This window comes from Cygnus atratus, chromosome 2 (assembly GCF_013377495.2).
Source record: "Cygnus atratus isolate AKBS03 ecotype Queensland, Australia chromosome 2, CAtr_DNAZoo_HiC_assembly, whole genome shotgun sequence".
NCBI lineage: Eukaryota > Metazoa > Chordata > Aves > Anseriformes > Anatidae > Cygnus > Cygnus atratus.
The window spans coordinates 159,909,849-159,935,293 of NC_066363.1; the positions used below are offsets into that span (position 1 = coordinate 159,909,849).

The 25,445-nt window shown below is 63.0% G+C and overlaps 1 protein-coding gene across 1 annotated transcript in view; it reads right to left on the minus strand.

Annotated features, from left to right (window-relative positions):
* The window catches only part of HSF1 (heat shock transcription factor 1), a 55,758-nt gene that overhangs the window by 1,656 nt on the left and 28,657 nt on the right, over window positions 1-25,445 (minus strand). Inside the window, exons 5-11 of the mRNA XM_035570177.2 lie at window positions 16,357-16,432; window positions 15,905-15,966; window positions 14,434-14,530; window positions 10,851-10,987; window positions 8,944-9,177; window positions 2,308-2,413; window positions 2,132-2,197 (exon numbers count right to left, since the gene is read on the minus strand). Coding sequence (XP_035426070.1) covers window positions 2,132-2,197; window positions 2,308-2,413; window positions 8,944-9,177; window positions 10,851-10,987; window positions 14,434-14,530; window positions 15,905-15,966; window positions 16,357-16,432 — 778 coding nt within the window. The remainder of the gene's footprint in view (window positions 1-2,131; window positions 2,198-2,307; window positions 2,414-8,943; window positions 9,178-10,850; window positions 10,988-14,433; window positions 14,531-15,904; window positions 15,967-16,356; window positions 16,433-25,445) is intronic.

Consider the following 25,445-nt stretch of genomic DNA (forward strand, 5'->3'; position numbering starts at 1 on the left):
AACATCCACGGCTCAGGAGGTCACCAGCAGCCCCGCGCAGGACGCAGCCGGTGCGCGCACCCCGGTTCCCAGGTGCCGGGCACAGCCCGGCTCTCAGAGCCCTCTGCCACCCGCAGAGGTCCTGGTCTGCAGTGCCCGCTGTGCCCACGGCGTGAAGCCAGGGGAAGCCTTCAGGGCCCGTCTGTGATGAGCCCTTTCAGGGAAGGACGCGCTGCTACCAGAGTGCACCAGGGCTGCAGGTCCCGGCAAGCTGCGAGTGGCTCAGGCTGCGGCTGAGGTCACGTCCCTGCTCCGCGGCCTGGTCCCACGGGCACCCCTGGGCTGGGACGGCCGAGGAGGGAGCGCTGGAGGCACAAAAGGGCTGGGAAGGAGCGAAGCCGCCTGCCCTGTACAAAACCCCAGCACCAGGAGCTGAACAGGCTGGGACCCGTGCCTGCGCTCCCGCACCAGCGCTCCCGTACCTCATAGCCCAGTGGCTACCAGACGCAGAAGTCGCCTGAGCAGGTGTTTAAACGTGTACCGAGCACGTCCCGTCACCACCTGGCAGCCGGCAGCAAGCGGGAGCAGAGCGCCTGTGAACACGGGGCCTTGACAGCCCCGTGCCTGCAGCCCGCGAGGCCCAGAGCTCCCCTGTGCCGGCACGGGGCCGCGCGGTGCGGCGGCTGGCGGAGGGCACGGCTGGCAGAACGCCCTGCAGCGCCACACGGAACAGGCAGATCATCTCGGTGAGCCCGATCCCTCGTGGGCCCCGCTCAGCCCCTGCGCTGCCCGCCCTGCCCAGCCGGAGCCGAGCCCGCTGCTGGCTGCACCTCGCAGCCGCGGCAGCAGCAGGGAGCCGGGCTGAGCGCCGCGGGGTGGGCGCCGTGACCTCGCCGCTCCGCGCCTGCGTGCTCCCCCCTCACCCTTTTCCCTGCACACAGCCAAAGAACTTGGCTGCCCACCGGGCGTCTGCGTCACCGCGCTGGGAAGTGAAAAGGTGCAGAAATGTCCAGAGAGACAGGCCAGAGAGGCTGCGGAGTTATTCACTGCTGAGCCCTTTCCCGTACGTTACCAGACGCTCCGGGAGCGCTGCACTGCAGGGAAAGGTGCATCCCACGGGAGGCTTTGCTGCAGGAAAGCCGCAGGGCGACAGAGGCGTGCCGTGGACAAGGACGTCAGAGAGGTGCTGCCCGTGCTCCCCTGTCCCATGCCACCGACACCGACACCTTCATGCCCAGGAGCACGCCTGCAGCCACCTGTGGGCCCAGCAGGCCCCCAAAAGAGAGGCTGGATTTTGGCTTTCCTGTTTTGCAAAATCCTTCAAGATGTTTCCCGTTCTACTCTCGGGAAAAAAAAATTATAATAAAAAAAAATTGTCCCTTTTCAGGTTAATAAAAATGAAGCAGGGAAGAGGAGAAGGGGCAAGAGCCTCGTGCTCCCGGCACCACCTGCACAAGGAGAGCCCTCGCTGTGCTCCCGGCACCAGCCAAGCTCCAGTTCAGCTCGGGTTCCCTCCGTTTTGTCAGGGAGCTGCTCCACGTCATGGCAGTGCCCAGCCGCGTCCCAGCCCGCAGGCACACGTGCGGCCGGCAGCTCCACGGGTGCTCTTGCACGGAGAGCTTGCACTCGTGCCCTGCACGGCGCTCAGTGCTGACGATACTCGAGCAGATAAAACAAATAACGCAGCACGTGACGGGGCTTGCCTAGAGAAAACCTCCCGACGCTCTCAGGAAGTCAGCAGAAGGGTTTATGGAAACCACATGCGGCTCTACAGGCTTCAGCGCACTTCCACGTTCAGGGGGCAGAGCTCATGGGAGAGACGGCCGTCTCAGCACCTAATTAACCGAGCGTGAGTGATGAAGTAGCCCCGCGCGCTGTACGAGCTGCTCAGAGCTGGCCGCGGCGCTAATTGAATGATTTCCCCCCGGAGGCCCCGAGCCCCGCACAGGGCTCCGCGCTCCCCCTCCCCGCCTCCCTCCTGCAGCCTGGGGATGGCCCCGACGCCTGGAGCCGTCAGAGCCCCCCTGGAGCCGTCAGAGCCCCCTCGAGCTGTCAGAGCCCCCCTGGAGCTGCCCGAGCCCCCCATCGCGCGGAGGGGCCGCCGGCACAGCCGCACGCACTGCGCACGGGGGGAGCCCTAAGAGCTACTCACACTGGCAAGGCTGCTGTCCAGGTCGGGGAGGTTCATGTCGGTAACCGTCATGGAGGGGCTGAACAGCTGCCAAAGGAAAGAACGATTAGGGCGGGGAAGGCAGGCACAGCCGGGCGCGCTGGGGAAGCTCCCGGCTGAAGCCCCCGCGTCCCCCTGCCGCCGCGGGCGGTACTCACGTCCAGCAGCGCGCTCGTGTCGACGCTGAAGCCGTGTGTGGTCAGCATCGTCTGAAGGTTGTCCAGGTTGGAGTCAATGGTATCCAGATGGTCGTTGAGCTCATTCCTGTGCAGGAGAGAGGCGAGCACGGACGGTCAGCGCTGAGGAGCCCCTCTGGGCCGCGGCGCTGGGCTCTGGCTGGGTGCAGGTGCTAGTGCCAGGGCACGCCACCGCAGCCGTGCCCTCGCCCTCTCCCGTCCCCTGGCCTCGCCCCGAGACCCTGCACGGAGAAGGCCGATGGGGAGCAGCCCAGATGGCTGAGACAAAGCGGATTTCTCATGAACCCCAGGGCTCCTGCGAGCCACGTGGGCGCTGCGCTCGGGGTGCCGGTAACCACCAGCCCCGTGGGCTGGCGGGGTCCCGGTGCGGCTCCGCCTTTCCGGTAAGCAGCTTTGGACCCTTTCTTCAGCCCAAAGGCAAGGACTTCTGCCTCTGCACCCAGCTGCTGGTACGTGACAAGGGAAGGGCAACAAACCAGCCTCCCTGCAACGCCGTGCTTTGGGGCAGAAGGTGCACAGGGACCGCTGCTGGCAGAAAACACCTTCGCATCTGGAGCGGCACTGGGGAAGCTGGTACTTGGTCACCGGGAGACGCAGCTTCTGGCAGCAACGGAGAGAACTAAAGCTGCTTCCTCGTGCCTGGGGGCAAACATCCCCCTGCACCCTGACCTGCGCCCACCCTGCACGGCTCCGGGCAGCGCCGGGACAAGCACACCCACGTGCAGCAGATGCAGCGAGTCCCCCGCGCATCGCAGCTCCATTGCTGGCGAACAGCGAGCTCGGGACGAGGGCTGACAGCGCGACCCATCGCGGCTAACAGCCACGGGAAGCCGGCGTCCTGCCGCAGCCAGGCTCCCTCTGCAGTCACCTGCAGGCCGGGCGGACACTGAAACGCCAACCCCGGGGGCCAGGCCACGGTCCGAGGACACGGCCCATTCCCTCTGTCGGGCTCTGGGAGAGGCTCAGACCACAGTGGACGGCAGAGCCCAGGGAATCCTGGCAGGGACTTGGACCTCGTCCTGCGAGGTGGAGCGCAGGGGACGCTCCGCTGGGCAGCGGGAAGGCCACGCGAGCTGCGAGTGAAGCGCAGGATCCGGCCCCATGTGCTCTTCTCCCGTCCCGTGGTGCTGGTGGCTTTTATGCTCAGGCTGCTTCGGGGCCGCGGAACAGCGGGTGGCATCCCCCTCCTGGTGCTACAAGCCCACAAGGCTCCCTGAAGGCCAGGCAGGGACCCGCGGCCCTGCTGACAAGCCCCCAAATCCGGCGGCAGCAGCAGCAGCAGCAGCAGCAGCAGCAGGCTCAGCTCATTGCGCATCGCTGGGCTCTGGCATGGCCGCAGGTCTGAGCGAGCACGTCCTGCCTCCCCAAAAGCCTCTGGGGGTGCTCCTGTGGGACCAGCGGCGGAGGCCCTGCACAGGCACCCCACAGCAGCACCGGGAAGGTGACGGCATCGAGACTACTTTGTCTCTGCTGCGACAGGCGCCGAGGGGCTGCAAGGCCACACCGCGGCTCGGAGCGAGCTGCCAGAACAACAGCAGTACTCGCAGTACTCCTGGGAACGGTGCCTGGGGCCGGGGCTGCAGACACGGCCCAGGAGCACGGCCCTGCCTTGCGCCTCCCAGCCACACACGCGGGAGCTGCAGGGATTTGTAACTCTTCTTCAGGACTAAAATCCATGAACACGCAGCAAATAAATGACTTATCCACGCCTGGGCTTCTAAATGACTTCCAAAGTCCTCGCTGCACAGCACCCGAAATGCTCTGGCAGATTTAAGAGGCTTTCAGCGATCCCACAATCAAACGCCCAGCAGCGAGGCCGACCCCAGCCGAGGCCCCACCAGAAACCACTGAGCGCAGCCCGGGACAAGCCCGTCCTCCATCCCCATGGCACGGGGCACACACAGGGGCCAATCCAGACCGTGCAGTGCCGCTGGGACCGGGCTGCTCCAGCAGCCCCGCGAGGCCCTCGCTGTCTGCGTCTCCTCCTGGTGAAGCGACGCGAAGTCGGCTCGCGTGCCGCGGCCTCCTGCTGGGCGGCCCCAGAAGCAGCTGTGTGAAAGCAGCACCTCGAACCCGACAGATCTGCCTGGCGGCTCTGCCTCCGGCCCCGGCACGCTCCCTTCCCCAGCAGGGAGCCGTCTCGCACCGATGCTGCCGGCGCGTGGAGGCAGCAGGAAGCACTCCCAGGGGGGAGCTGAGCTCTGCTGAGCCCTTGGTGGCCCCCAGCTTGGACCCCGAGCCCCATCCCCATCGGCCACAGGCCGCTGGCTGCAGTGGCTGCCGCCAGGCACTCATGGGCGACACAATGCCCCAGCGCCCCAAAGGCAAAGCGCTCGAGATGCACAGAGCTGCTTTTGTTCCCCGCGCTGCTTTTCCTTCCAAACGTTCCAATTTCTGAAAGCACGGCGACGGCGCAGCCTTGCACCGATTATCTCATTTATGCAGGAAAAAAGCAGCCCCCGGCCCCTGAGCTCTGCCCAGGTCATCCACCGCCTTGTGATGTGTCTGCACCTGGGAAATGGGCCCGGGGTGAGGACAGCAGGGCCCAGGGCCCCAGCAGGCAAATAATGACCAGTGAGAAAGCTCCTGCAGGGCCCACCTCCGGCAGCCTGCGGGTAGGCAGGACACTCGCTCGGGAATGCTTTGTAGCTCAGGCCAGGTTTCGTCTCTCTTTTGAATCACTCTGCACCTTAACTGGAAGCAGCTATGGGCAACACTTCAGACGATTTCTCCGAGGCTTCTGCTCGGAGCCACCGTGGGAGGTGGGCACCAGCCTGGACGGATGTGCCCTGGTGCGGGGTGCGGTTGTTACGGGCAGCCCTCCCTGGGACAGCACCTTGGTGCGCAGTCAGGTTTGCGGTGGCAAGTTTCCTCGTTCTGTCCTTATCACAAAACCAGAGAACACCTCAGAAAAGTCACTTAAGCCCTGGGCTCCCATCACTCTTCCCTGAAGCACTTTGATACCGAGGCGCGTGAGCTTTGTGCTGGCAGGAGACAGCAGAGCAGCAGCGCTCAGGGCTGGGGTTTCCGTTCACCCAGCCCAGGTACAGCAGGACAACGGCGGCGCGGATTTCTCCCCCTCCCCTGCCAAGACCACCTAAAAGGATGAGAAGCAGCTCAGCCTCCGCTGCCCGCTCCTTCTTCTCAGTTGCTGGGTTGGGCTGGCCAAGAAGTCTGCCACTCGGTGCCGACTTTTAGGGCGAGCTTTCTCAGCGCTGACCCAGCACCGATGATGCCGCGGCCGTGAGGGAGGCTGCAAGGCACCGCCAGCTCCTGCCCTCCTCGGCGCTCCCCTGCCCCTTGCCCAGAGCTGCGCGCCCCGGGGACGGCAGCTATCGGGGGGACCTCCGACATCTGCAGAGCTGAGGCCAACTGAGAAACACAAACAGAAGAGGAGACCAGGCCCACAGGGCTCGCAGTCAGGCTCGTTCAGGAACGAAACGCTGCCCATGCTGCAAGGCGGGAGCAGTTCGTGGGCAGTGCCCCCGCGCTTGGAGCAGCCTGGTCTGCGCTGCCCTGCGGTCGCGCTCCTGCAGCGCTTTCGAAGCAGGCGAGCGGTGCCAGGCTGGCAGAACGGGGATTAGCAACAAAATGGGGCAGAACGGGGATTAGCAACAAAATGGGGCAGAACGGGGATTAGCAACAAAAACACGAAACTGAACCGCCCTGCAAAAGCACGTGGAGACAGCACGGGTCCCGTACGGCACGGCCGAGCTCACTCAGACGATTCTCCAACCACTTCTGATGCAGGCCCACTCCACGACCTGGTGCGCGCCGGCACGGCTCGTGGGGCGCAGCACAGCCCCGCTGCCCCACGGGACAGGCAGACCTCGTGCTAGCGTGGGGTGTCCGTGCTGCGAGCACGCAGGGGGCTCTGGCCCCTGTAACGCGGCGCACGCAGCTCCCCGGGTGGATGGAGGACAACGCCTGGGCCGTGCCACCAAGCGTTTCCAGGCAAACCTTTCCTTTCAGAGCCGGAGCCTCGCTGCTGTCACCCGCTGCAATGCTGCTGGTCACAGGGAGGTAACTCAGTTCGGATGAAATTCCCTCGAACAAAGGATGGCTTGTAGATTAAATAACAGCCTGCGTGGCGCACAAAGAGGCACTGCATGCCCTGACCTGCGGCCTCACGGGCTGCTCTTCTCCAATGATTTGAGAACAAGAGGAACACGCTTCATGTGATGAAAAGCAGGTATTGCTGAGACGTCTTGGCAGGCTGTCAGTGCACGGGTCACGGAACAGCGTTTGGGCACCGCTGTCACCCCGTACAGTCACCGCCGTCAGGGAACACTTCCCTTATTACCTGCATCCCAATGCAGTGAGCAAGCTCCTCGGAATTTAACCGCCGCCGCCCCGCCAGGGCGCCGTGCTGCTGCCTCACCCTGGTGCAGTGCACGGGGCACGGGCTCGGCTGGACGCCCGCAGGACGGGCACATGGGGACCGTGTGCCACGGTGCAGTGCAGTGGGGTCTGGTACACTCCTGGGGACCCGATAAGCGGCGCGCCGCCCGCTCGGAAGAGCTCGCTGCCAGCATTTCAATTAGCAAGTCATCCTCCCTTCCGCTCAGCACCGCAGCATAATGCGTGCTCTGGTCATTGCAGCTCCCCTGGGGCACCTGCGGCTTCCAGCGCTGCTCCAGCGGGTGTGGGGCTGCTCCACAGACATCGGGAACGGGCGAGGGCACGGCACGCCGGCAATGCCGCCCTCCTCCCGATGCTGCTCCAGCGCAGCAGGAGCCGCGGCACCACCAGCCCCGAGGAAGAAAGCTACAGGCGGGGTGCTGAGGCACCAGGCCGGCACCAGGCAGACAGAGGGGAGCAGCGCGGTGCTGCTGGCACGGCGCTGGAGTAGGAGGGCACCCAGAGAAGGGGAAGCACCAGCCCCTTCTTTTAACCAGCCCTCAGAAGCTCTCCAGGACGAAGCACGGAGCTCGCTCTCTGCAGGAGCAAGGGGCAAATGTTTTCTGTGTCCTTTGCCTGCTTCTGCATAGTCTGCAAGAGTCCTCAATAATTCAGGAATACTCGGCAGCACTTTTATTTCATTTTTATTACCCTTTAAACGGCGAGTTTCAGCTTCTGAAACTGTATAGTATAACTGAGCTGTATAATAGAGCCTGTCTCTTTTTAAGGACAGTTGGTACTGGTGAGATGGATTGCAGTGCCCTCGGTGGGTCTATAAATAGGCGAAGCTATAGACAAAAACCTCCCACAAGGCTGGGAGGAAGGAGCGAGCGGGCGTTTCCTGACTCCGAGGTGTGATGCAGCAAACACGGCTCCGTGTGCGCTGCCAGCAGGCTCCAGCCCCGCGGCGAGGCAGCCCCCAGCTGCCCCTGTACCACTGGGTAACCTTGCAGGAAGAGGGCTTCTTCCTCACGCTTGTGCCCGCTCCTGTAGGGCCACGACCCTACAGCTCTGAAAAGCGACGGCTAGCACGGAGTGGAATGAGATGAGAAGCGGACGTTGCACCACCACCACCCTGAGCGCCTGAGCCCACAGCAGCCTTTTGGCTAAGGGAGCTCTCTGCTGCCTTCTAGGTCCTCGAAACTACCTGCACCTTCCCCAGGCTGCTTTTATGCAGCCGGGATGGAAAGTCTGCCCTGGCGTTCAGAGGGAAGACCTTAATTCCGGCACGCCGTTTTCCCCAGAACACCGGCTGAGTGGGAAGTGGCTGAGAGCTGAGAAGCAGCCGAGATCCCAGCGTGGTGCTGGAGGGGGTTCTTGGCAGTCTGACACGCACAGACACCCTCGCAGCTTTCCATCCCGACACTTGCAGTTGCCCACGCGAGCGCTGCGTGGTGGTAAAGATGTCAGACCGCACATCTGACCCTTAGGACAAAGCCACCCGCCGGCCTTCAGCCCGCCACCCCCCGAGCCCAGCCTGGCTCTGACGCAAGCCGTGAGCAAAGAGGCCGAGTGGGAGGACGCGTTCGCCAGGACTAGGACCGGGTGGCAAGCTGCAGGTTAGGGCAAAGCTTCTGCTAACCTGGAGGCAGCGGGGTGTGCAGCAGCGCGGGACAGCGCGGGGCAGTGCCGCAGCGCGCGCAGCCAGGGCAGCCTCCTGGAGGAACGCTGCCCGCCGCGGTTCCGAGCCTCCCCTGCAGGTAAAGCCCCCGGGGCAGAAGCTTCCAGCAAGCGGTGCGGGAAGGCGCCTGTGTCTGCGCGCCCGTCAGCTGCCTTCGGGCTGCGAGCACAAAGCAGAAGCTTCCACGCTGGGAGGATGTGCGGGGCCCGAGACAAAACACAGCTGATCTTACAGTGACTCATTTCTGTGCCGCGGGAGCGGAGTTGAAACGAGCCCCATATTTAGCACAGTCATTTTTATCCATTCTTATTTTGGCACCCACGTGGCCCCTTGCAGCAGCGTCGGGTCCTTGCGCAGGGGGCGTAAGGCCCTGCACGGGGTCAGGCGGTGGGCTGCGCGCACTGCCCCCAGCACCACGGGGAGGGCAGAACAAAATACCCGCCCTGGCAGAGCCACGGGAGAGCTCCCCGGACAAATGACCACATCTGCCTCGAGAGCTGCGGGCTGCTGGCATCTTTAAAGCCCAAGAGCCCGGAGCAGCGGGACGGCAGGCGAGACCTGCGTGAGGCACTTACTTGTCGAGGCAGGCAACGCTGAGGCACTTTTCCTGGGGCTGAGGCTGTGTGGTGCTGTTGCCAGCGGCAGCGGTCGTGGTGCTGGGTTCGTTCTCCTGCAGGATGGAGTCGATGAACGTGGAGGGAGACAGGGGAGTTTCGACAGCAGGAGGGTTCCCTGGGCTGGCCTCCTCTATCTTGGGGCTGCGGGAGGGACTGGGGGGCTCTTCTTTGATACGGACCACGGGACTACTCCTAGGGGAAGGAAAGAGAGCGGGTGAGGAGCTGGCACTAACGCATTCTTGGTTCCTGAGATCTGCTCCCACACAACAGGACAAAAATCCTCGTGCCTGCTGCTGCCTTCCTCACGTACGAAGCCTCCGCAGCCAGCTACGAAGATGAGGTTGAGAGAGCACCCAAATATTTCGTCTCTGCTTCCGATCCTAATTAGCTCCCCTGACGCACCGGTGCCTCGCGCCCTGATCTCAGCGCGTTTCTCGCGGCTAACGGCTCGAGGCCGCCCAGGGCAGGACCCGACCGCAGCCAGCTCTCTGCTGCGAATGCTCCCGGGAGGAGGCCGTGGCTCTTCTCTTTTTGACACTATGGTTAAAGCAATACAGCTTTTGACACGGAGCTGCTCTAAACAGTACCTGTGCCCTTCCTTAAGTCCCCAGCAAGACCCGCACGACGCAGTCACCGCCGCCCCAGAGCCTTCCGACGGCAGAGCGACCCCTTTGTGCCAGCCCAGCCTCGGCTCTGCCCTTAACGAGGGCACCCAGACGTTTTCGGATGTTCTGTTTTTATGGGAAGGGAAGGTGGCCTCTTTGGTCAGCCCTAATCTCGCAGATGGAAACCCTTTCCCACCCCAGCTCGCTGATTTGGGGTGGAAGAGGCTCAATTAGTCCTACTGGAAAGGACAGCAACTACAAAAGAACAGAGAAAGGGCCCATTAAGCAAACATATGGTCTATATTTAAGAGCGAGCGCTCCTGGCAGAGGGTGTTCAGGCAATAAATGGCATTTGTGGGTGATTCAGCACCTCAGGGGAAGCGCCGATGCCAGGAATAACCTATTAAAGGGGAAGCAAAAGGGAGACCACGAGGTGCTAAAGAAAGATGGGCCCAGGGAGGCTCAGATCAAGAGCCTCCGACGGGTGGTGGGAGCGGGGCTGCGGGGCGTGAGGGCTGAACAGCCGCATCGACGGACCTCGGGAGGCTTTCACCGGTACCCAGCGACGGTGGCAGAGGCACACGAGGCTGACTATCAGCCATGGGACCTGCGGCGCTCGCCTCCCAGGGCCTGTGAACCTGAAGCAGGTGAAGGGCGCTGCTGCCAGCTGCTGGCTGCCCTCTGCGTGCTCCAGACCCTCAGCCTCTGCACCTGAGCTGCTTGGGATGGACCTGGCATCGTTACTCCCAGTTACTTGGGCCTGCAGCCGTTTTCTGCGTCTCCTCCTCTGCGCAGCAGTCTGTAAGGGCAGGGCAAAGCCACCCCTGCTCCCAGGACGCTGGTAATTCCACCTGGCGGGGCTGACACGCCACTGAAGGTCTGTTCCTTGTGGGAACAGAACTGGGACCCCTCCGGGGCGGGATCACGCTGGGCAGGGAGGCAAAGGAGCAAGTGTTGGCTGAGTACAGGGTTCGAGCTGATCTAAACAAACAAAATGTCAGTCTGCTGAGCCGGCAGGGTCCCGAACCAGGCTGCGCTGGAGGGACAGGTCAGCTTTCTGCAAGCCCTGGCCAGGTCCGCAGCAGCGAGCTCAGGCACCGCAGCGTGCCCTGCCCCAGGGGCCGCTCTGTTTTCTGGGGGGAACTCCCGGGGGGAGCGCAGCCTCTGCCACATGCTGCACTGATACCGTACTGCTCAGCTCACCGGCAAACACACTCCCCACGAAGCCAACTTGAGGCTTCACGAGAGCGCCAGCGTTACCTTTCATCAAGGCTGCCGCTGGGAGATGCTGAAGGGCTGGACTGGGCTAGCTCCGTCACGTCGGAGATGATGGGACCAGAGTTGGCTGAAGAATCCGGGGAGTAGAGGTTGGAGCCGCTATACGCTGGGGAAGAAGCCTGAAATGACAATCACAGCATTCGCGGTGTGAAGCACGAGGCACGTACCAGACAGCGACCCACGGGAGCAGACGCGCCGGATCGCTCCCACCCCGACCCACCCAAGGAGGAAGGCAACGCGGGCTCCACACAAAACGCACTGCCAACCCCAAGCACTGCTAAAAACACACGGCGGGCCTCTGTCCCGACTTCATTTTCTTGGAAACGGTAAAATTTCAAAAGTAACAATATGGGATTCTTTTTCTGGATGATTCAACTCTTGGACGTGGAGAAGCTCTGCGTTTCACCTTTCCCCTCCCACTCAGAACCTCCATTCTTTTATGCTTAAACGAAAGCTGAAATTCTCAGGACCTGCAGATGAACGAAATACAAGGTGTAAGGAACACAAGATTCCCCGCTGGCTACAGAATGGCTGCAGTTTGGTATCAATCTTGCTAAGAAGCAAGTTATTTGGGAAGTTTAAGCGAACACGAATCCCATCTCCAACGCGGGCATCGGCCTCTGTCGGCCCAGGACACAGAGCCAGCTCCGGGTCAGGTGTGCCCAGGTGTGTCGGTGGCGCTAACACCGAGCGGCAGCTTGAGGAAGCCCCGGGCCATACCCTGAGGTCTGTATTCAAACGCCCCCCTCTGACATTTGTCCGTAACACACGTGCCGTAACTCGGCCTGCACCAGCTCAGCACCGCTGCGGTGCCGGGACCACACTACGAGGGAGCCCCCCCAAGCAGAACAAGGCTAAGGAGTCACCGAGAGCAGCAGCACCGACTGCACGCCCGGTGCCACGAGGCGTGGGGACGCTCGGCCGCCTCTGCCCGCACGTGACGCTGGGCTCCCCGACGTTTCTGCAGGTCTGAGGTCGCTTTCCCGGGCTCGAAAGTGCCACGAGGACGTGGCTGCTGTTACACGGGCGCAAAATCCCTGCAGGCTCCACGGCAGGGACCTGGGGTTGGGTCCCACAGGTGGCACAGGACCGGGCTACCCGCGCCTCGGCCTCGCTACGCTCCCACGCCACGCCAACTGTTGTGGTGCATAACCACTGTTATTTTCAGTTCAATCGGCGCCTGTGGCAGCGTCAGGATCCAGTGCTCGTGTTGGCAGACGGCTCTGAAAAACCGCCCGGCCCCTGAGCTGGAAGCCACGAACGCTTCGGGCTGCGAGGAGACGACCACCTGTGTTTCTCATAATGAGCACAGCCCTGCGATACCTGGAGGAGCTCCCAGAGGCTCTGCGCAAGTACTTGCCCCGCGTGGGAACAAAGGCACTTGGAAGGCAGAGATCGCAGCGCTGGACGGGAGCTGGAAGGGGAACAGAGAGCCCCCGCGGAGGGTGGTCTGACGGCAGGAGAGCTCTTTAGTGGGGCTGAGCTATTTCGGGTCTCGGCTGACGAACTGATCAGATCAGCCCAGCACAGCAGGGCGCTGCGTGTCGGGAGCTGGTGGCCTGAATCCGCTGCCCCTGGCAGGACGGCCCCGCAGCGGCGTGGGCAGGCACTGCCACCTGGAAGCGGGGACGGCCTTTATTTTGCTGCAAGCAGCCGGTGAGGGCACTCGGCTGCTCTCCCAGCTGTAAAGCCTCGCCCCTAACAGGCAGCCCTGCCAGAAGACCAGTACGAAGAACCTCGATGCACCTGCTTGGCCAAGGAACGGCAGCTGTTCCCCAAGCAGGGGGCAGATGGGAAGAGAGCCCCGAATCTGGGTGGCGCTAAGAGTAGATGAGTATCAACAGGAAAACACCCACGTCGAGAGAGGGGATGGAAGGGACCAGCACAGGCCAGAGGTGATGAAAAGCGAACAGCGACCGAACGCCAGCAAGAGGCAGGGCAGCTCCCGCATCCACGGCACCGCGCGGCATCGCGGCAGGGTTCGCACCGCGTCGTGGCAGCGCTCACGCGGCATTGCGGCGGGGTCTGTGCAGTGTCAGGGTCTGTGCGGTGTCACGGCAGGGTTTGTGCAATGTCACAGCAGGGTTTGTGCGGCGTCAGGCTTTGTGCAGTGTCACGGCAGGCTTTGTGCACTGTCACGGCAGGCTTTGTGCACTGTCACGGCAGGGTCTGTGCAGTGTCACGGCAGGGTCTGTGTGGTGCCAGGCTTTGTGCACTGTCACGGCAGGGTTTGTGCACTGTCACGGCAGGGTCTGTGCGGTGCCAGGCTTTGTGCACTGTCACGGCAGGGTCTGTGCGGTGCCAGGCTTTGTGCACTGTCACGGCACGGTTTGTGCAGTGTCGGGGTTTGTGTGTGTCAGGGTTTGCTGCAGGCACGCTGCAGCTGCCAGGTCTGAGGGAAACGCCAGCCCCGTTGACCCACCTCCCTCCAACGGGCCGGGCTGACGCGGGCCAGGAGCGAGAAGCCTGCAGCTCGTCCCAGCGAGGACTCAGGGCCAGCACTGAGGGGTCTGGAAGAGGCTCCCTGCGATCTTTGGCCACTGAACAGTCACGGGGAGCAGCACACCAAAAGGTGCACGGAAGGATGGGAGAGCAAAGACAAAACCTCGGCATCCATCGGGACCCAGCAGCAGTTCGCAGGGCAGCCCAGAGCACGCAGACAGACTCCTCCTGTGCAGCCACATCACCGTGCCCCTGAGACTGCGTGCTGCTGGTGCGCGGGCCGGGTGCCCTTCAGCCACCGCAGCGCGGCCAGGGCTCGAGCAACACCCACATCAGCGCTGAGCTCTATCTGATGAGGTGCCGCACAGCCGCACCTCGGCGGGCGCCGTTCCAGTGAGGGCTGCCTGGCTTTGCCCCGTGCTCCCCACCTCGCCCCCGGGTCACAGCCCAGCTCCGGTCACGGGGAGCCTGTGCCGCTGCTGCTGGCCGCCGTCCCCGCCTGGCTCCGACCCGCAGCGCCCTCCCTGTCTGGCAGCAGGCTGCTTGCAGGGAATCACGCTAATTGCACACGGTCAGGTTAATTAGCCAGTAGGAGCAATTGCTCGGCAAGGGCCGACTGACATCAGGTGCGTTTTGCGACAAACCGAAGCAAAGCCCGAGCCAGCAGACGTAAGCTAAGCGATGCTGCCCTTCAACCCATCTCTGCTGCCGGCCGGATTCAGACAACCCTCGCTCGGTCTGCGATCGAACGCGTGGCCCCTCACGACCAAGAGGCACGGGGTTCTGAGCGCGGGGGTTGATGCCCCGTGCCCGCCGGCATTTGGGTAACGCCCTTAACAGGACGCTCGAACTCCTGCTGAGGCCTGAAGGGTCAGGCAGCGGGACTGGCACATCTGTGTGAAGGTCCTCCCAACCGAGCCGCTCCGTTCTGCTCTACCAGCCGGCAGCTCGCTCCCTGTTAGCTAGGGCAGATCCGAGCCACCCAGAGGTGCCGTGCCGCACAAAGCACAGCGGCCACGACCAGACGTGGTGGTACACGGGTGAGACCAGCCGGGCCCTCCCCGGGAAGCCGTGTGCCCATGTCCCCGTCCCCCCTCTGCGGCCGGGCGCGCGGTGCACTTACTGCGTACGGGGACGAGCCGTGGACGTGCTCCAGGGAGTACTGGCGACTGTATTTCGGCATGGAATGTGCTGAACTGCTGTCGTTCAACATCAGGGGGCTGCAAAAGAATCCCAAACACCACAGGGGTCACTGCGCTGCCAGCCCCAGCCTCTGGCACCTCCCGGCCCCAGCCCAGACCACCCCCAGCCCCACAGTGTGCACAGCCCGTGGGGCCGGGGCACCCTGTGGGGGATGTGGCCCCAGGGGCGGCCACCTCCGTGGAGCAGAGCGGGCGGCCCAGCGACACGCAGCCAGCCCCCACGGGCAGCCCCTCGGCTGGCTTTGCAAGCCTGTCGAGCAGAAATGCAAAGCCTCAGGCCTCGGAGTGCTCCCGCGCAGTCCTGGGTCACCTCCTCTGCGGGGCTGCGCTGCCTGCATGCCGCCTGGCTGCCCCACGGACGGGTTTCTCGTGGTCAGCTGCGGCACGAGCACTGCCGTGGCCCTGTTCTGCACCCGAGCACTGCGGAGAGACGCTCCCCTTACGGGATAAATCATTTGGGCACGTCTCGGACGCGATGGCAGAACAAACCGCTACCTTCATTAATAACAATCAAGCCTGCTGTGGCGGTGCCTGCCATATGGCGCGGCTGGGCACCGCTCGCACACAAAGGGGCAGCCCCGCAGCCAGCCGGGCAGCACAGGGCGAGAGGGGCAGGGGCAGCACGGGGGACCTGGCCCTCCGTGTGTGACACCAAGTGCAGAAACTCAGGTGGGTGAGGAGGTGGGTGAGGAGCCAGTCCACAGGACGGGACCAAATGGGGCCTGTTGTGGTGGAGTGTCGGAGGAGAGACAACGGGAGAACCGCCTCTAAAAGCTCTTAGTAAGTGACTGTGCTGCTGGGACGGAACTGTGATCCTGGGACAAAACCAAGTAACGACTGACTGGCCCAGAGCAATGAACCCGGCAATGTTCTTAACCTCTTGGGGCCCTTAAGTACTGGACAGGCCTCCAGTGCAACTAGCAAGGGGCAAAACAATCCACAGCATGTCTGAGGCCAGGCTTGGTTAGTTTGTGGAGACGTCAGCAGCCTCTGACAGCAGGAGGCTGGCCTTGGTGGTGCAGTGGTTCCCTTTGGTATAACGACCAAAACACCGTGACAGTGCCGAGGCACCGTTCTGGCAGTGCGAGATCCCCGCCCTCGCTGTGCGTGCTGCCGTTTCGCAGAGCGCAGGGGTTAGGGACGAAGTACGTTCTGCATGGGCTTATGTGGCCTGGCTCGCAAACCCTTCTCGGCGTCAGTGGCATAGCAGTGTTAGCTGGTTCTGGCCGGAGCAAGAACTTGAAGGCTCACATGATCCCAATGACCGCTGTCCAGTCCTACCCCACTGGCAAGGCTGCTACAGAAGGCAGAGATCTGGGGGACCCACTCTGCTGATCCTCTCTTTATTCTCAGACAGGGAATCTTTATCTGGATGTAGAAATGCAGACTTACATCTTCCTCTTCACCCCAAGAATACGGTTGGATTGCACCAATGAAATCAAAAACTGGATAAGCTGTGAGGAGAAAAAAGGCAACCCGTTAGGATGCGTGCCGTGGCCTGGATTAACGCACGGACGGCAGCGGCTCCCGGGGACCACTCGGCTCAGAGCAGAGCCGGAGCAGGGCTCGGTGGAAGCAGCGCTGGCTGCAACGCCCAGCGCAGCGGGGAAGGCTGGGGTGAAACCGGACGTGGCAGCCAGCTGAACGCCGCGGCAGTGCTGCCAGCCCCAGGTCAGCCTCTCCCGGTGGCTTCCCAGAATCTCACGGTACCACAAGAAAAGGCAGCGGTCGAAACTGTTTGTAACCAGAACAAATACCGCTGCACTCCAGCGACCCGTGAGCGCCCAGCCTGGCATCACCGCGAACACGGACAGAGCGGCGTCCCGACCCTCGCTGGGGTTTACCTTATTGACAACTTTCTGCTGCTGAGCGTGCTTCTGCCTCAAGCTGGCCACCTCCCTCCACAGCGCCTCGTTCTCGCTGCAAGAGAAGAAAAGGCCAGCTGAGAACAAACGCGGCCTCTCAGGCAGAGCAAATAAAGCCTGGGGTAAGTCAGCAAATCTGCAGCAGGGGATTTGCCGCCATCTCCAGACGCGGGCTCATTTACAGCCTCCCGGGGCCGCGGGTGAAATGTTGCTCATTAACTTTGCTCTGCCGTGATTTCAGCCCGCAGAGCCCCGGCAGCGGCCTCGCGCACATGGGCAGGAACGCGGGGCCGTGCCCAGCGCGCGGCGCGCAGCTGCTGGGAGCCATTAGCGTGCCCCGCGGGAAGGACCCGGGGGGCGAGCGAGCTCCGTGCCCTGATGTGGCCCAGGTGTGCGGGGCGGGTACGATCCGGATCCAGCTCCTCCAGAGGCGCGAGGGGGAAGCCGCCGAGGCCCCGACCGACACTGGGCTGCCCGGCGGAGCTGCGCCCCTCCGGTTCCCACCAGCAACCCCCCAGCTCCACACGGTTTTTTGAGCTCTGAACCTGAATTTTCTACGCACGTAAATGAGAATAGCAAGGACTGGCTTTGCGTACTCTGTGAATGCAAGAGGCAGCAGAGAACTCAGCGATAAACCTGCGTTATTTCCTCTTGTTCATGAAGCTCCTCCAGACCCACGGAGCTCGTACGTGACGTGGTTTAAGCCGTACGTCTGTGGGGCCGCCGCGCTGCTGTGCTCCCCGTACAGCCAGGGACTGCGAGCGAGCCAGGCACGCGGAGCCCTCCTTGGCCCCGCTCCGTGTGCAGGTCACTGCTCAGGCTGCGGGCGCCCTTTCAGGGCTTCCTCGCAGGCTTTCACCTCGGCAGGGCTCGGCCGCGCAGCCACAGCCCGGAGGGGTCGGGCGCTCCCCTGGGGGCTGCAGGGCACTGGCACAGGACGGCACCGGCAGAAGCTCACCTGGGAACGGGTCAGGCCCTGTTTGCCCAGCGACAGGGTGGGCAAAACTCAGAATGGGAAAACTCTCCTGGGGACAGAGGTGGCCACAAAGATGCCCGGGGCTGGAGCAGCTCCGCCATAGGGCCAGCTGAGGGCTGGGGGCGCTGGGCCTGGGCAGGAGAAGGCTCTGGGGGGACCCCCCGGCGGGCTGCTGTGCCCAAGGGGGCCGCAGGAGAGCTGGGGGGGGTCCTTTGTGGGGACAGGATGGGGGGTAATGGCTTGGAGCTCACAGAGGGTGGGGGGAGGTGGGAAATGAGGCAGAAATTCTGCCCCGAGGGCGGTGAGGCCGTGGGCCAGGCTGCCCAGAGGGGCTGGGGGGGTCGTGCCCATGGTGGGGGCTGGAGCAGGGAAGACTTCAAGGCCCCCTCCTGCCCAGACCCCACGGTTCTATGAAACCCCCCCAAGGCTTCTCAGAACAGGCTGCAGCTCGCAGGTGAGTCAAATGCAGCCCCTCAGCAGGGGCAGCGCTCGGGGCAGCGTTTGGGGCGGCGTTCGGGGCAGCCAGGTGCTCGGGGCAGCCCAGACCCAGGGGCTGCAGTGAGGAGCGCTCGGGGCTTTGGGGGCGCTCCTGGCGGCACCGCGACAGCCTGGGTGCGCGCGAGGGCCGCGGGCCGGGGAGCAGCCGCCGTGCCGAGGGCGCAGCTGCCGCTTACCTCAGCTGCGGCCCCGCTCCCCGCGCGCCGGCCGCCAATTACGGTCGGGGAGGATGGCTGCTCCGCGCCCCGCGGGGCCTCGCGCCGTAAATTAGCCCGGCTCGCCCCGGCGCAGGCCACCTGAACACCCCGAGCCGCCCGGGGACGGGGGGGCCGTGCACCCACCGGGACCAGCCTCGGGGAGGAGACACGGGCCCGCGGCCCCGCGCCGCGCCAGGCGGAGAAAGCAGGCGGCGGGGCGGCCGGCCCCTGAAGGGTTAAGCCGATCTGAGAGCAGCAGCGAAGGCTTTAATACTTTCTTTAGCACGCTGGTTTACGAGGCCATTAAACGCCGGCGAAGAGTTTACAAGGGCCGGTTTCAAACGTTTCATTTCGGGAGTTATTAAAGATCCGCGCAGCGCCGGGTTCCTGCAATATTTCACGGCGCGGCGGCAGCCGGCCCCGCTCCGCACCTGCCGCTCTTAAACCGCCGCTCCCGGGGGGAGCGCGGCCGCCGGAGACCCGGGGGACACGCGGCCCCCCCAAAGCCCCCAGCTCCCCCCAGGACCCTCGGCCAGCCCCGGCGGCGCGGGGGCCAGGCTGCAGCGGGAGCAGCGCCGTTATCGCGGCATCGCAGGAGGGTGCGGGTGGAGGGCACCTCGCGGATCAGCTGCCTGCGGCCCCCCCTGCGCCGCCTCCGTTATCTCCCGCGGCCAGGAGAGCCGCTCGTTTATCACCGCCCCGAGCCGGGCCCTCAGGAGCAGCCTTTAGAGGAGCGTTAATTAGCAGGCGCGCTCAGGAGCAGGGCTGTCACCCGCCGTCCAGATAAAATACACTCCGGGTAGAGCCGCGCCTGGATTCCCAGCGAGCGATTCCTGAAATAAATGATGCTTTGCCACCCGGCGGTTTGCAATTTGAAGGCGATGCAGTCCTGCAAGCTCCCACCCTCATCAGGGCTGTGCTGCTACCCGGCGTTTCTCTCAAAACCCAGCTCCTGGAAGCAGGTAATTACCGGAGGAATTCATCCGCCCTCCTCTGCCCGAGGGCGAGCTCCAGCGCCCAGCTGCGGCGAGGAGCCCGCGGCCGCGCCAGCACGCTCACCGACAGCGGGCGTGGAAAAAACTTTGTTCCAGTTTGTATCTCCTGCTGTGGAGGTCTGAACCCAGGGGACTCACGCTAACAAATACACAGCTTTCAACCGCAGCACGCGACTGTGACCGCACGTGAACACACTCGGTGGGCACGGAGCTCGTAGCGGAGCTCTTCTCTACCCAACGCTATTTCCATCTCACGCCGCAAGGCTTAGAAGCGATGGATTCCTTCATCGGGCAGCACGTCCCTGTTCCGGCATTTCAGACAACGGTGCACAGAAAACAGAGCTGGACTGGGACTGAGCAAACCGAGCAGGATCTGAAGGGCTTGGTAACGTCCCTACTCGCGTGGAAGCAGAAGGGCAAACGCCTTCACGCAGGCCTGGCATGAGAGCATGCGACAGGTCCGGAGCACAGATCAGGGTCATGGATGCCACGGCCTCACCCAAATTTCAGATGAGGCTGGCTCTTTGCCAACCCAAACGTACACCGAAGCCCCCTCACATACCGACGCAACCCTCCTCCCCTCCTCCTGCAGCCTGCATTCTCCGGCAGCACGGTGCCGGCACCGCCAGCCCCGCATCCTCGCGGTCCCACGCGCCGCCGAGCCCTGCCCCGGGGCCGCTACGGCTCACGCGTGGGGACGGGGCGGAGGGCAGAAAGCCCCCAGCTCGCGGTGGGGCTGGAGCAGGGGAGCTCCAGCGGTCCCTGCCAACCCCAGCCCCAGCTCTGGGCTAGCTGTGGCAGTGGAAACAAGCAAGAGCAAAGCCTTGCGGCAGGCGAACGCAAAGCCAACGCGTAGCAAAAGGGCAGCCCCGCGCTGCTGCGTGCGGCTCGCCGGGAGCTGGTGGCACCGCAGATAAGCGGGTCTGTGCGAGCAGCGACCGGCCCAGCCGCTGCAGAGCCAGAACACAAAGCGAAGGCAAACAGGCAGCAACTGCTCCTCTCCCTGCTGACTCGAGGCTGGAGGTATCAGCTGAAGTCAGCAGCTGGCAGATTCTGCGCAAACAAAAGGCCACGGCTCCCCAGGCAGCCTGTAATTGAGATGCAGAACTCCGCCGTGGGATCCCAGGGGTCGCGGGACGAAGTCACACAAGAAAAACAAATCCACCGGGGAGCGTTACGAGGGCAGCGCTGCCACCTCGGGCCGGCCCTAACCGCGGGGCGGCTGCCGGGTGCTCCAGCAGCGCCTGCCTCGCTCCTCTCCCCGTCTCGCTCCTCTCCCCCTGCCCTGCGCTCGCAGCCTCGGCAGGAGTGGAGCAGGCAGGCAGAGCTTTGGTTCCACACCCGTCCAGCTTTGAGCCCTTACTCTAGCCCCAGGTAACTTCTGCTCGCAGTTGAGTCCCAGCTCAAGCCCCTCCCGTGGCACCTCGTCACCCCTCTTTGCCCAAACCAACGTTCGAGCCATTGCTCTGTGTCCAACACGTGAGCCACCAGTCCCCGCCGCTAAGGGAGCAGTGGTCCCGATGCCTCGCGGTGCTGCCTCTACGAGGGCTGCAGCACCCGGGGAAGGGGCTCGGGGCAGGGCCGGGGCTCGGGGCAGGGCCGGCGTCGCGCCAGGGACCCGTCCGCATGGGAGGAGGCGCTGAGCGGAGCCGCGATGCTCGCGGTGCCAGCTGTCCGGAGGCAGGAAGCAGCTGGTTCTCAGCTCGCACTAAATCAGCTACCGGGCTAAAACGCTATTTCCAGTCCTGGCTCCGGTACGATCAATCTTCGTCTCCAGCAGGTACCACCTCTGGGCCTGCAAATGGCTCGCGCGCCAGTCTGGAAGCAGCTGAGAGAGACGCGCCGTTAATGACCGCCCCGACCAGCGGAGATCATCTGCATTCTGCTGACTAAACAAGGATGCAAACCACGCGCATCTATCAAAAACCTATCAGCACTGCTGCTCCTTCCTTTTCATCATCACAGCGAGCTTCCAGCAGGACGCAGCACTTCGCCTCCGCAGGCAGCCGGCTGCAGGCGACGACGGCGCGCAGACGCAGGTGTCGCAGGCCGCGGAGGCAGCCACAGCAGCCCCGGGCATCGCCCGTTTTCCCAAGCCCAAGCTACCCAAGCAGCAAGGAGCAGCGATGCCAGCGCGCGACAAACATCCAGCTTCCAGGCTGCGTAAAGCATCACGCCCAAGACACGGGAGTGGGGTCCGGGACGCGGCCAGTTCCCAGCCCCGAGCGCCACGAGGTCCTGGCTGAGATCAGCGCCCTGGCACCAAGTGCCTAGCGTGCCAGGCACAAAGCAGGCTTTTGTTGCTTCTCAGCACGAGTCGAGAGCAAGATGACCCGAGCTTAGAAGAAAGGCAGCCTGACCTGCCCCCCAAAATAGCATCACTGTCCTCGATCTTTACTGCCCCACCCTTCCTCACTCTGCTGTTACCCACTGCACCTGCAGCAAGCCACCATTCCCTGGGCTGCACCACCAGAGGTGTGAGCAGCAGGGGAGGGAGGTGACTGTCCCCCTCTGCTCTGCCCTCGCGAGGCCCCCCCAGGAGCGCTGCCTCCAGGTTTGGGGCCCCCAGCACCAGAAGGATGTGGGGCTGTTAGAGCGGGCCCAAAGGAAGGCCACAGAGATGATCAGAGGCTGGAGCGCCTCTCCTAGGACGACAGCTGAGAGAGCTGGGGATGTTCAGCCCGGAGAAGAGAAGGCTCCGGGGAGACTTCCTTGAGACCTTTCAATACTTAAAGGGGTCTTCTAAAAAAGACAGAGAAGGACTCTTTGCTCGGGTAGATAATGATAGGACAAGGGGGAACGGTCTTAAACTAAAAGAGGGGAGATTTAGACCAGACATTAGGAGGAAATTCTTTGCTCAGAGGGTGGTGAGGCACGGGAACGGGTTGCCAAGAGAAGCTGTGGATGCCCCAGCCCTGGGGGTGTTCAAGGCCAGGCTGCATGGGGCCTTGGCCAGCCTGATCTGGTGGGTGGCATCCCTGCCTCTGGCAGGGGGTTGGGGTTAGATGGTCCTCAGGGTGCCTCCCAAGGCGAGCCCTTCTATGATACGATTCTGTGATCACAGCCTCCTGGTGCACAGGCACGATCTGCGCCGCAGCAGGCTGCGCTGCTGGAGCTCAGCGCACGAGGCAGGAATTCTCCTCCTCGCCCTGTTGCTAACTCTTTCCACACGTATCTGCTGCTGTCAAAGTTTCAGCAGCTGGATATCTGACAGGTAGATCTATTATGCTCTTACCTACTCCACATTTTGAATTAATTAATGCCGTAGAACCAACAGAAGAGGCGCACGTAATCTGTGAGGTCCGGGAGAACTCCAGGAGAAAGCTCAGACGCCTCTAGCTGCAGAACAATGGTTTTCATCACTGTCCAGAGAGGTTTTCATCTCCATTTTCAGGGAAAACATCTCGAAAGAACTCTGGGGCATGCTGCAAACTGTTCAGGGGAACCTCTGTCCTGGGGCGGGCTCAGGAGAAGAACCGGTCCCACCGGGACGCCTCTTCCAGAACCGGCCGCGGCGCGCTCCCAGCAGAGAAGGGCTGCGCTCGGCCACGAAGGACAGCGAAGCCGTTCTGCTCAGCCCAACGCCACAGTCCCCAGAGCTGCAGAAACCAGGGCATTTTCCCAGAAAGGTGACAAAGACGCTTTCAGCATGAACGGTGTCCTAATAATGGTGACCTGCTCACTGATCCTGGGGCCTCACAGAGGTGGATGCGGTCCCGTATCAGCTCACCTTTTAAAATAAAATCTACCCGTGACAGAGCATCCAGGTGGCTCCAGGGGAGAGCCCACCCTTCTGGGTCAGTAAAGACACGGCTCCTGAGCTCACAGTCCAGGTAACGAGCTTGTGCCTGGGGCCTCACCGTGTTACCCTTAAACAGCCAGCGGCTCTCGGACTGAGCGAGCTACGAGCGGAGCCGCCCCTACACCCCACGGAGCTGTTCAGGAGCTGGGCCACAGAAGCTGGTCCGCAGGACCTAACCCACGAGGGGCAGGCGGCTCTCTCCAGCCTCGTGCAGGGGGTTACGCCGTGCAGGGGAGCAAACGCCCGAGGGCCCTCGGGTGACCTAGCACAGCACAGCCACGGGCCGTCAGCACCCTGCACACGGGGAGCGGCTCGCGCTACGCGCACCTGTAAAGCCGGCTGAGGCTGTGCTGAGCTGCACGCACCCGGCCACGCGCCTCCAGGGCGGCTCTGACGCCTTGCCTGGCCCCTCAGTGACTACTTGGAGCCCCTCGGCCCTCCTGAGACCACCTGGAGCCCCTCGGCCCTCCTGAGACCACTCGGAGCCGCACCGCAGCAGAATCCGTTTCATTCCCGTGCTGCTCCGATCCATTTCAGACGAGCATGGACACACAAAACCGAATGCCGTTTTTAACCGTTCTCTGCCCGTCTCCTGCAAAGTAGAGGCTCAAGAGAAAAGCAGACCAGTGTACTGCTGCTGGAGTGAAGGATGCCGAATGGCGAAGTGGCCTCCTCCTCCCGGCCTCCTGGCACAGCCTGGGGCACCGCCCCGCCAGAAGCACCGCAAGTCTCCAAACAGCTCCTGCGGGCACTCCGGAAAAGCAAACCATGAGGGCGAGGCACGGAGGACAGGACGGCAGGCAAGAAGGACACAGAGGACGTCGGGTCTCCGCGGCCCGGAGGCACCTGCAGGTGCTGAGCAGGCACCGGAGCCCACGGCGAAGAGGCAGACGTCCCTGCGGGCGGCGCGCGAGGACCTGCCTGCACCACAGGCAGGGTTAGGAGATGGTTGGGCCGAGTTATTTTAACGTCAGCATCCGTGACCGTGGTGGTAATTAATTTCAGATTGAGATCACTGCGCTGAAAAACGAGTGCTCCACAGGTCTTTAACCCGTGGTTTGGAATGACCAATAAAATTGACTTCAGATGATCTCAAGCAGTGACTACGCTCATAAAAAGCAGCAGCGTAGATAAAACACACAGATCCCACATTGTACTCAGCATTATAAGCCATCAAAGCAGTTTTAAGATCAAGCTGATGGTTGACTCTGAGCCAGCGCAGGTCCCCCGGGAGCAGGCTGACATGCGGAGGCCCCGGTCTGCAACAGCTGGAGCCCGCGCCACCTCTGCACGGGGAGGCCATAAAGCACCCCGTTACGGCTGTCCGATTTAGAGGTCATAAAAGCACGGACCACAGCCTCGGCACAAGGCTGGAAGAGCCAACAAAATCCACGCCGTTAGACAAAAAAGAATAGCACGCTTGCAGTTAGCCCAGGTGAAAGCTGTCGCAGGGTCCGGCCCTTTCTCCCTGCAGCATTTTGCCTGCAACGAAGGTGAGAGGCGGCCAGGTCCGCACACGCAGGTCCCCTTTTTGGCTCCGGGGAAAATCTTATTTATGGCCACGCAGCCCTCCTTCCGTAAGATGGGGCTGAGGGGTAACCGAGTTCCAGGGCCTCGTTTCGCTGCCTCTGCTAAGCTCCAGCCCCTCTGTTTTGAACGCTTCGAGCCCAAGCGCTCCCCAGTGCCAGCTCCTGACTCGTGCAATCCCCCCCTTCAGCGCGGGGAGCCCCTGCTGCACAAACCAAGGCATCGCCAGGCTTCAAGGGTTACCGCAGCTCTTCCAGAAGCCCGCGCCTTGACGGTGACGTCTCATTTCCAAACCTGAACCAGGAGGGTGCCATTACTCAACTCTGCGTGCTGCGCTCTCACGTACTTTTAAAAGGAAATTCAGCAGCAAAGTAAAATCGTGAATTGTTATTTCCAGATGGGTACCGGTGGGCCGAGGAGCGGAGCCCCCACAAAGCCGCCCGATGCAGACGCTCGGTAAGAGCGCCGCAACCACCCTAACACCACTTCTCCCCGAGGGAGAAGAGAGCAAGGCTCCTTCCCCCCAGGGACGAGAAGCTCCTTCGTCCCGTCCTGACCCCAGCGGACCGACCTGGTGCACAGACCCCTGGTGCCTCCCGAGCACCTTTAACAGAGGTCTGGCCCCACCAGCTGCCGACAGCAACTGCAGGCAGCCCGGTGCCGTCCGAGGCTTTGCCCCAGAGCAGCGGAGGAAGCATCCCATCAGCTGGGAGCTGCAGCAGGGCAGCCCCACGAGGAGACCAAGCCACCCGGAGGCGCGGGGAGCTGGCACAGTTTGCGAACTGGGCAGGATGGCGAGGGGCAGCATCTGCCAGCTCTGGTCCCTGTGAAGCACCTCGGATCACGACTGGGTGCTATGGGGAGGTAAAGGTCAAGGCTGCCCGTAAACAGGCTCGCGTGCAGAACACACAAAAGCCTAAAACTTGGTTCAAGCACGAAGAGCAGAGCAAGCGGCAGCGCAGGCGCCGCAGAGCGGCACAGACACCCCAGCTCCCCTCGCACTGACCGTGCGCAGCGCACCAGGTCTTGTGGGCTCATAAAGCGGGGTGTAAAACACCGAAAATATCTGGCCA